Source organism: Xyrauchen texanus, chromosome 15 (genome assembly GCF_025860055.1).
Source record: "Xyrauchen texanus isolate HMW12.3.18 chromosome 15, RBS_HiC_50CHRs, whole genome shotgun sequence".
Taxonomy (NCBI): Eukaryota; Metazoa; Chordata; class Actinopteri; order Cypriniformes; family Catostomidae; genus Xyrauchen; species Xyrauchen texanus.
In genome coordinates, this window is record NC_068290.1 from 18,520,006 (window position 1) to 18,531,671 (window position 11,666).

The following is an 11,666-nucleotide window of genomic DNA, read 5'->3' on the forward strand; positions in this document are numbered from 1 at the left end:
TTAAAGCATTCGGGGCTTGTCTCAAGACAGGCAAGTCGTTTTTCTGAACATCATGTTAGATGATGACATTGGGCACAAGTGAGGAATTTCGAACCACATCGATGCCATGGAGATATTGTACGGGAAGGGAAGCGGGTGAGTTCCGCTTTTTTGTTATTGTTCTGACAGTTTAAATAGGCTACATATGTAGCAGTATTTGCAATATACAGGCCAAACTTTCTTTTTAAACTTCACTCTTTTGCTCCCTGATTAAAACTATATTTGTTCAGCGTTCCTGTGTGGTTATGATGAACAGATTTAAAGTTACTTATTTCTTTTGTTAGTATTTTCCAGTATATTCCTGGCACATTTCTATGACGAAATAAAAAATGTCCGATTTGTGTAATTATTAATGAATTAAAACACTTTGCTTTCCAATGCTCCAAATGTATCCAAATGTGTTTACTTGATTATCTCCTGATGCATTTACAGTTGTACCTTTACTTGTGTAGATTATTTAGTTATTATTTTTATTTTTTTGTTTTTTGCTGTTGTAACCCATCCGCCTCAAGGTTCAATGTGTTGTCCATTCTGTGATGCTATTCTGCTCGCTACAATTTTTCAGATCGGTTATCTGAGTTACCGTAGCCTTTTTTCAGCTTGAACCAGTCTGGCCATGTTTTTGGCACGATTAGTAAACTCTAGAGACTGTTGTTTGTGGAAATACCAGGAGATCAGCAGTTACAGAAATATTCAAACCAGCTCGTCTGGCACCAACAATCATGCCACTGTCGAAATCACTGAGATCATATTTTTTCCCCATTCTGATGGTTGATGTGAACATTAACTGAAGCTCCTGATGCATATCTGCATGATTCAATGCATTGCGCTGATGCTACATGATTGGCTAATTAGACAGTCGCATGAATAAGTAGATGTACAGGTGTACCTAATAAAGTGCTCAGTGAGTGTATATCAGATTTCTGTTTTGGTCATTCATTCGTTGTGTCTGCCAGCACTATTCAACTATTTGATATTCCAATTGAATTTATTTTTCAAAGAGTAGGCCTTTTGTTATTAAAACAACAATATCTTAGGTCATTTGTTTTGTTTGATTGTTTAAGCCCTCTTGACAGTCTCTTAAAAAAGTCTCTTGAAAGTCTCTCAAACAGGCGCCGTATCATGGCTGACCCTGCACTCTGACCCCAGCTTAGCTGGGATATGTGAAAAATAAATAATTTCACCATGTATATGCAGAAATGTATGTATAATGTGTGACAATTGGTCAAATTAAATTAAATTAAATTAAATTAAATTAATTGGCACTAATCAATCTGCACAAGTTCCTTCTAATGAGAATTCAAACAGCATCCTACACCATCAGTGATGTGCAGCATAGCAATTTCTCCTCGCGCCGTGTGAGTAAAGGAGCACAAGCTTTGGGACCGGTCCAGATGAGCACTTTAATCAAAAGAGTTGTAATGCATGGCAGGGCTTGATTTATCATGGATTGATGAGGTGGAGCAGTAAAAGCACTTACTTGATCACTGGTTTTGCTTTGCTTGGTCATTCTGTAGACATTCTCATCATGCCCTCATACCGTACGGATCGGCATGCAATTTATGGGGTCAACCACAATGTTATCTTGCAGTGGAGGTTAAAAACGGCAAATGGCCTGTTTTACCCAAGTTTGGCCTTTTTTTTAATAATGCACGGTTGTTTCCCTAGGACTAAAATTAAAATGTTTCATTTGAAATTAGTTTCTTTTTGTACCGAGATCCTGTCTTCCTCACATTGTGAGCAATGCCCTGGTTCTTTATGTAATCCTGCTGCTCTAAAACAGACCTATTTAGGACTGCTTAGGCAGTGAACTATCCAGAGCACCATATGACCCTGGTAATGGGTGTCCTGTATTACAGCATGCAGCCTGACGCAGAGGGTGGCTGAGTTGCACAAGTGATAATTTCCCCAAAGATCAGACCCATCTTTTATCTTAGCAATAGACACACTCTTTGTATAGGAATTTTTATTTAAAAAAGTGGATCTATGACCCTGTATGATAAACAATCTGACTGCACTGCTGGGTTTACCTCAACTACAGATTGAAATACATAGTCATTACATATAAGATTTAAACTTAAGAAAATAGCTCACCCAAACATAAAAATTCTGTTATTATTTACTAACTGTCATGTTGTTCAGTACTCATATGACTTACTTTCTTCTTTAGAACACAAAAGGAGGCGTTTGACACATTTAACGCCTCAGTCACCATTCACTTGTATGGGAAAATATATGCAATAAAAGTGAATGGTGACTGAGACTAATATACAGCATAACATCTCCTTTTGTGTTTGACTGAAGAAATAAGGTCACAATGGTTTGGAACAACATGACGAAAACAACAAGATGGTGAGTGAATGATTATGGGATTTTCATTTTGGGGTGAAGTAATCCTTTAATGTCCATATCTATGATCCCTCCACAAACTAAACGCTACAATCTGGGAAATGGATCATGTGACTTCGACTTGATTTATACTCTACTTCAAGACATTTTGTCATCATTGGAATTGAAACAAAATCCGGGCCTTGACAAATAAATGATCACCGTCCCACCAGCATGTTTATCAAATTGCAGATGCTTTTAGTAATGCATGTTTACACACGTTTATACAATGTCATTGCAAATGTTGAGGTGTATGTCATCCATTTTCTTTATAGATTTGCAAGGCCCAGAATTAACAATTAACCTTATTACATGTGCAATGACCTAATTACATTAATGCATTTAGTTTAGCCCGAGGTTACCTCATATAATGTGTCCTTGAAAACGTACCATTAAAGTCACAATATTAAAGTTGAAAACTTAACATGTCAAAGACACATCATTTACAGCTTGTAATGCATCATTCATATGATACAGTTTCTTCATCCATTGATTTCTAAATGAAAATTCTGTCACAATTTAATCACACTCATGTTGTTCCAAATGCTAATATTTTTTTCTCCTGTGAAACACAAAAGAAAATGTTACACAGAATGTTTGGGACTTACAGCCTCAGTCACTATTCGCTTTCATTGTATGGGAAAAAAAAGTAAATGGTGACTCAGTTTAACATTCTGCTTATCATCTGCTTTTGTGTTCCAAGGAAGAGATAAAGTTATGGGGGCCTCACATTTTATTCTCTTTAGGGCAAACAGCACATAACATACAGTGACTAAAGTGACTAGCACAAAGCTAAATTATCATAATCTGTCCTTCAGACTGTTGTGATCTAAACCCTGCTGTGACCTCTCTTAGCTTCTCCAAATAATCATGAAAAACAGAGAAGCATGAACAGTCATATTTTCCACACAAGCAAAATATACACAAGCCCATCCGTGTGAAGCAAAACACATATGCATTCAGCTATACCTATATACAGATATACAAAGAAAGGGACCTGTGAGAGCATATTCAATCTCAAAATTATGAACAACTATTCACAGGTCATTTCACCTTTATAAATGTTTATAAATACACTTTACATACATGTGAACCTAAAACATATAATACAATAATTGATCTTCCCCTGTGCATAAACAATTTCAAAAAAGGCTAATTCTACCTCTTTATACATACTTAAAATATGCTCTCTCTCTACTGCAAAGTCACACTATTACACATAAACAAGAAAGCACATTTACTCAACCCACTACCTTAAGACAAACATATTAGAGCCTAGAGTGTACACTGATGTGTGCAATAAAAACTACTCAGGTAATCGTATTTGTTACAGACCTAAAGACGCTCCTGTCAGAATAGGTTTCTCCATTATCTTCCTCTCACACTCCTTTATACTACAGCAACAAAATCAGTCACACTGCAACAGAGGCTAAGACTAAATGCTTGTATTATATGCTTACAGAGACAAGCACACAGCAGAGATGTATTTCAACTCTGTCCATAAGGCCTTAGGCAAAGGCAGATTAGAGAAGGATGTAGACATGAAATGTGCTTGGCATAAATTGTTGTAAATTCACTGTGGGCTTGAAATAATATTTAAAAAAGACTTTGAGCAAAGAAACCAAAGCATCTGTGCTTTGTGCATGCAAGTGTGAACTTTTAATTTCTTCTTTTAAACTCTCTTCAGCATTCTCTCTGCTACTCTGTTGTGTTTATTTTTTGTTTCCCTTGGCAAGCCTGGAGGGAACACATGCCCCATGTCCTCCTGCAGATCTGTCATCTTTCCCATTTCTAAACAACACCTGTTTCTTTTAATACTTGCGATTATTCGCATGACTGCATTCGATGGTGGGGGTGGAGGCAGCACTGGGGGCCCAGAGCCAGAAACAGCCTCTTTCTCACTTTGTAGCAATTGTTGCTGAGGAGAATTGATCTGAGGAATTCTAATTGGGGATTGGAGAGTGGCTCTGGGTAGTTTTCACCCTGGTGGGATAAGAATAGCACACAAGTGAGAGTCCGAGAGACAGGTGAAGTGAGCCTGGTACATTCCCTGTCTGCATGCAGAGGTTAGAGGTCAGGCTAACTATGAAAGTCAGAGACCTCTGACACTGTCACCGAAGGAGTGCTGAAACTTTATACACTGTTAGTGCAAGAAAAGCAATAACAGGTCAAATAAAATTAAATATATGTTTGGTGAGTTAAGAGATAGGGTTTTGGTTTTAGCTGGCATTTATGTCAGAATATCATCTAATGGTGAAGGTTAATGCACAAAAAACAAACAAAAGGACCCCTGGATTCCCTTCCCTGACCTTTTCACACAAGAATACGCATACAGTTTAAGCTCTGTAATTCTCCTTTTCTTACTGTTATAATCCTGTCTGCTCTTCTTGAGCTACAATCAGTAAAGTGTTAATTGGAGTCAGTCTACAGAGGCTCTCAATGTTGATAGATACTGATGGACTTGGGTAAACAGCGACAGTGACCTGCGTGTCCATGCAGCAAAGCAAGGCTTTAGCCTCCCATTTATATCTGGCAGAGGTCTGTGTTTACTGTAACCTAATAAAGCCTGTCGGATACTGATGAGTTTTGATTGTTGATGTGAAAATATGAAAGTGAGGCCCAGTAATAGTAAGCAATGAATAAAGTGAGCACAGTATTTTTGTGTAGTTAGTAAGGGAAGACTAACCGTGATGACATTTCATCAGATTGACATGGGCATGAGTGTTTGTTAGATAAGAGCATTGTCAAAGCTTGTCTGTTGACAGTTGAGGTTGGTTGTTATGCTTTACCTAGTTTTACTGTTAGGCATCTTCTTGATTATTGGCAGTTAAAATGCCAACAAATAATAATAATAATATATATTGTGACATCTTTGCAGCTGACATTAAGGCCAACTACATCAACTAATATAATATTATATATCTATATATATCATGTGGCAGCAGTGCAATGCATATAATCATGCTGATATGGGTCAGGAGCTTCAGTTATTGTTCACATCAAGCATAAGAATGGGGAAAAAATTATATTTCAGTCATTTTGACTGTGGCATGATTGTTGGTGCCAAACGGGCTGGTTTGAGTATTTTTGTAACTGCTGATCTCCTGGAGTTTTCACGCACAACAGTCTCTAGAGTTTACTAATAATGGTGCCAAAAACAAAAAACATCCAGTGAGCGGTAGTTCATGGTAACTCAGATAACCACTCTCTACAATTGTAGCATCTCAGAGTGCATAACACATCGAACTTTGAAGCGGATAGACTACAACAGCAGAAGACCACGTCCGGCACTTTATTAGGACCATATTCCTAATAAAGTGCTCAGTGAGTTGATACTTGTCAGTCTTAATGTCAGCTGCCATGATGTCACTATAAGTAGAAATAGTTCAGTTAGTATCAAGTTTCAGCAATTAATTATTTCATGACAATAAAATCACATGTACAGAAGTTTCCCTGCTTTCATTATTACTAATCAAGATGAGCTTAGTTGTTAGACAGCACAAAAATGTAGAATAAATAAAAACAGAGATGCAGAGAGAGTGCATGAGTTTTGTGGCCTACGTGTCCAGATCATGTGCACCTGCTAAACTCTGTCTTTCACAAGTCGACAGAGGGGGATTAACACCTTTAAATTGTGTAAGCCATGGCTTTCTGCAGCACGGAAAAACCAATATGGTGTCAAAACTTACCAGCCAACCCAGGATTGACTCTCTCTCTCTCTTTACTTTTGCTAGAACAACAATGTGAGTCATTTTATTTAGGCAGTATTAGGCCTTTGTGTGTAGACAGGGGATAACACTGGACTGGAGTTCTCAGGGACAACAGTCAACAACATTGTTTTCAGCAGGGATAGGTTTCGAAGAAGCTTTATGTATTAACGGGATATGTGAGAAACCCAGTTCAGCACAGGTTTTCTGTATCTTTCTTACTTACTAATATATTAAGCAAGTAATCTGTGGTAGTGCTGTAATGTGTGATTGGATTGGATTGAGAGCATTTGGCACGACAAGGTAGGAGTTAACACTCATTTCATTCTATTTATTAGCATTTGTAAAATACTACATAAAGTTGTAGAAATTGTATCTACTGTAACTGTGCTTTATTAACCAATTTATTTTACTTTTATGCATTTTAATATAGACCTGCTAATGTGTTTTATGTGATGGAAAGTCAGGGACTAAATTGAAAAGTATTAATTTGCTTTATTGTTAGATGAATATTCATTACTTAATTTTTAGTTCTGGATCTCCTAGTAACTAGAATTTATCATTCTGTGCCTTACACTGCGAAAAATGTTTATCTAAAAAAACGTGCTTTATGTGGTAACATCTAAATAAACTTAAAAAACATTTGTTAACATTACTTAGACTGACTATATTGTAACACCAACAAAACAAATTCAAGGGTTAGATCAGGTAGAAACAGCTCCTTAAGGTAACAATTGCAGGTTACCTATAATAGGACCAATGTCCTAATATAGCAAAATGAACGTTTGCCTTCTATGAATAGAGAAAAACTGTTGTTTTAATTCTTGATTTTTATCTTTGCTTTCAAACCTCAGGATTCCAAAAGTCACGTTTTATCCTGTGTTTGTATTGAATGAATTACATTGTTTGATGTTGTGTAAGGAAAATATGATGACATTTTGGCTGCTTTTTTTAAGTCAATATCTGTATATGCTGGGTGGGTGATTTCTAATTTGTGTCTAGCATGGTCCACCTGCAGCCTGTGACATGGGGTTAAGCTTGGCTTTAGTGACAATGCTCTGCACACCTGTCCTCTTGCATCAGACCTTCTAGAGCTGTATACATGCTCTCCTCCCTAGAGAATTGGAGTGGAGAGAGCATGTAACTATGCAGCTGCCACATGTTTTGTCCTTTTTCAGCTGACTGCATGGATTTGAGTAGAATACATTTTGCAGTCTCATACCCAAACAGTTCTTGAGTCAGTTGCTATAAAACAGTTTCTCCTTTATTTCACTATTGTATGTCATCAGAAATGCATAAATAAGCCACTCTACACTTTTGGCTATGTCTGGATAAATCTGGATCATTTAGTCTGTCTTAAAAAGGCAAGGATTGAAGAGATTGCTAACACAATGATAACACAGACTCAATAATTTTTGCTATTTTATTCCCTTTTCTCTGACTTTAGGTTTTTGGAACTTTGGCTTCTAAATGTGACATGCATCTCCAATGAACACTGAGCCCATCATAGATCTAAACCTGAAAATATCTGGTTATGAGAACTGGCACTACAAAAGTCCCTTGGTAAGCTTACTGCAGTGCAGAAAATATTTTTTGTTTTTTATATGATATTGATATGATATTTTAACATGTGCATCTTTTGTATAGATGTATTTTGAAGGTAGATTAGGACGTAGTAAATAGTACATAATGTTTGTGTTCTGAATTCAAACACATACATACAATATATTAACATTCATATCACTCGTTAGCACAATACCATGTTGACTGATCAAGGTTTATTTCCATTTTTGCTGGAAGGAGGTAAGATGTTCATGGAACTGTGTGACCAGTGGGGCACCTGGACAGTCCTGCTGCTCTGGTGCATAAACTTATCAGCTGCTGATCTCAACTGCCCACAGAAATGTATTTGTAACCGTGACACGCTGGAGGTCAACTGCTTCTCAAAACACCTCACAGGTGTGCCTGAGGGCCTGCCCAGTAATGCCAAGCGCCTCAACCTTTCTGGAAACCAACTGAAAACACTGGCCAGAAGGCAGTTCTCTGGCTTGTCCAAGCTGGAGGACTTGGACCTGAGCGAGAACATAATTTCTATGATTGAAGTAGAAGCCTTTCAGGGACTTAAAAACCTGCGATACTTGAGGATTAAGAACAACCGGCTCAAGATCCTACCAGTTGGCGTATTTTCAGGCCTCTCCAACCTTCGACGTCTAGATATCAGTGAGAATGAGATCCTGGTTTTCCTGGATTACACATTCCAAGACATGATTAACTTACAGCAGCTTGATGCGGGAGAGAATGACCTGGTGTTTATCTCACAACGGGCTTTCGTTGGGCTACAGGCACTCAAGGAACTGAATGTGGACAGAAGCAATCTGACTTCTATCCCCACAGAGGCTCTGTCACAGCTCCAGAGCCTGACCAAGCTGCGTATGCGCAAGCTTACCATCAGCGTGCTTCCTAATAATGCCTTTCGCCGATTGCACCAGCTGCAGACTCTACAGATCCTCCACTGGCCTTCTCTTGAGATGCTAAATAGCAACAGTCTGGTTGGCCTCAACCTTACCACTTTAGCTTTGAGCAACTGTAACCTGAGTGCTATTCCTTATGCTCCATTGCGTCATTTAGCCTATTTGCAATACCTGGACCTATCCTACAACCCTATCACCTCCATACAGGGCAACCTGCTGGGGGAGCTTCTCCGGCTGCAAGAGTTCCACCTGGTAGGTGGGAGCCTGATGCGTATCGAGCCAGGTGCCTTCCGAGGTCTAGTCAACTTTCGTCTGCTCAATGTGTCCTCTAATCGTCTGTCTACACTGGAAGAAAGTGTCTTCCACTCCGTAGGGAACTTGCAGACATTGCGACTGGACAGAAATCCTTTGGCTTGCGACTGCAGGCTTCTCTGGGTAGTGCGACGTCGCCGGCGGTTGGACTTTGATGGCCGGCAACCTACCTGTTCTACCCCATATCAAGCACAGAAGAAAGCATTTCGGGACTTTTCGGAGTCTGAACTCCCGGTTATATTTATATGCAGACAGGCAAAGATTGTGAACCGACAGCTGCAAGATGCAAGTGTGGTGGAAGGTATGAACGTACGGTTTGACTGCAAAGCAGATGGCTATCCATCGCCTTCTATTAACTGGCTGTCAGCCCAGCAGACTCCACTTAGCTCTGTGGGGAGAATACGAGTGCTTGCTAATGGGAGCTTAGAGGTGCGTTATGCCCAAGTACACGACAGTGGAACTTATCTGTGTACTGCAGCTAATGCAGCTGGTAATGACAGCTTCCCTGTGAGTCTTCAAGTAGAAGGTCTCCCACCAAACCATACTGTAGCATATTTTTCAGACGAGGGATGGTTGGAAACATCATTACCTCCCTCTACCAACTCTACAGCACGGGTGTCAAACCCTTACCCATTTGATGCTAAAACCCTCATCATTGCTACCACAATGGGTTTTCTCTCTTTCCTCAGCTCTGTGGCAATCTGCTTTGTGTTTATGTTTTTCTGGAGTCAGAGCAAAGGTCAGATAAAACACACTGCTACTATAGACTTTGTACCACGATCGTCCATGAGTGGAGGTGGAGATGGTGGGGACACAGGAAGATTTACAATGAAGCTTATTTGAGCTGGTTGCAAACAACATAAAAAATTAAAGGACTCTGAAGAGCTGGTAACCATTAGCTGAGCCTTCAATTAGTAACTCTAAGCTGAGCAACTGCTAACCATGTTGAAGCTTGCCTACATATCTTATGAGTAAGGTATAAAGCTTTATGATAAATTTTGAAATCCTGCATGACATTAATGTAAATAGATATATTTACTTCACTTTATAATAATGAATTTTAAGCTGAGAAGTTAGGAAGAAAACCACTATATCAAAGGAAACATAAATAGGTATTGTAGTATAGTGGATTCAGCATTGCAACTGCTTAAAATGTTATATTGCACAGCAGACAAACAGAAATCACTGACTTTCTGTGTTTGTAGGCATGCAGGCTGCGTTACATTGAAACTGTAGGATGAAGTTACATACCTTAAATCTATTTTTTATTATTTGACTTAAATTTTCTTTGTCTGGAGGTAATAATTCATATCTTCTTAAATAAATGATAAAGTGTGTATTTTAATTACATTTTACCATTGAAAACTATTGTATATTAATGTTGTGTGCCATTTGTTTTGTCATTGCTTAATTTTAGGCTAAGAGCTCTTAGTAAAATTAATACTAAAGTATTTTCCTTTGTGAGGGTTCTAGCACATTAAGCCTTTAGAAATGCCAAATTAAACAAATACAGGCCACACAGTGATGTATTTGATTATAATTCCAAAGCAGTTTTGCCTAATGTAACTTTGTAACACACACACACATACACACACACACACACACACACACACACACACACACAAACACACAAAAAAAAAACATATGTGTTAGCTTAAATGTTAACAGGCTATAATTGTCCATAGGACAAGAAATAAATGAATTAAACATTTAAGCAAGTTAAGGATTTGAAATGTATTATTTTTGTGTGTGATATTGTACATTACAGCAAAGGCTGTTATTCTTATAAACTGCTGTATATAGATAAGATTACAGAGTTTCTGCAGGGTTGTTCTTTTTATAAACCACATCAAATGATGTTATGCCATGCCAATTAAATTTATGCATCTCTTATAGCACAAATGTCATGAACGCACACCTTACATGGTTGTTTAAAATGCTTTGCAATTTATGTAATGTATATATTTCCACATGTTGATGTTTTTGCTATGTATTCGTAACTTTAACATTTTGCATTGAACTATTAAATACTACGCAAGTGTGGTTGTTCAGAAAACCATCTCGCCTTCCTATCTTAAATCCAAAGTATTGCATTTTAAAGCTCCTCATTAAAAATTCAATATAATTTCTGAGGCCTGAGAGTCTCAGTAATTTGCAGCTTTCATGAATACTGGTTCATTCTAGTCTCTTGTGTCTCTTTTAAAATAGAAGCTGAGGAAGACAGCTATTATTTAAAAGGACTCTATGGTCAAACCTCTTTGTTCCTCTAGTATCTGCAGTATACCGTAGTCCAGAGGTAGGCTGTATCTTTTTCATCAGTGCAGCACCTTATAACCTTGACTGGCTGGTTGCAGGATTTCTCCAGGTCATCTGACTATGGAGAGTAAATGACATTAGAAGAAACGGTGGTGTCAAGAGAGAATAATCTGCATAATCATCTGCATCTGCGTCTTATTTGTTATGCTCATTAAACTGAAAACTAAATAATTTTCTCTTGCTATCTCTCATCTGATTACCAACACTTTATGTATTATTTTGCATAATTTATCTTATTCAAGCTCATAAGACAAATTGATCTGTGAGAGGTATTTTTTATTATGCTGATGACTGATTATTGTCTGCGTGTTCCGTAAGGGACAAGCAGTAATGTTTTAGGTTGGCTGCCATTCTGTTGGACAGACAGTTCTCAAGCCCTTGTGGCTTTAACTAGATTCTGAAGAGGGAGACAGAGAGAGAGAGAGTGAGTGAG

General features: G+C 38.1%; 1 protein-coding gene across 3 annotated transcripts; it reads left to right on the forward strand.

Moving 5' to 3' along the window:
- On the forward strand, positions 1-11,159 carry LOC127655941 (leucine-rich repeat and immunoglobulin-like domain-containing nogo receptor-interacting protein 1). 3 transcript variants are annotated; one of them, XM_052144037.1, is made up of 3 exons: positions 1-135; positions 7,582-7,697; positions 7,935-11,159. In XM_052144037.1, the coding sequence occupies exon 3, from the start codon at positions 7,943-7,945 to the stop codon at positions 9,758-9,760; it is 1,818 nt and encodes a 605-aa protein (XP_051999997.1). In that variant the 5' UTR covers positions 1-135; positions 7,582-7,697; positions 7,935-7,942; the 3' UTR covers positions 9,761-11,159. The 3 variants fall into 3 exon arrangements, with proteins under 3 accessions (XP_051999997.1, XP_051999998.1, XP_051999996.1); XM_052144038.1 differs by lacking the exon at positions 1-135 and adding an exon at positions 6,113-6,170; XM_052144036.1 differs by lacking the exon at positions 1-135 and adding an exon at positions 6,214-6,437.
- Positions 11,160-11,666: the final 507 nt, after the last annotated feature.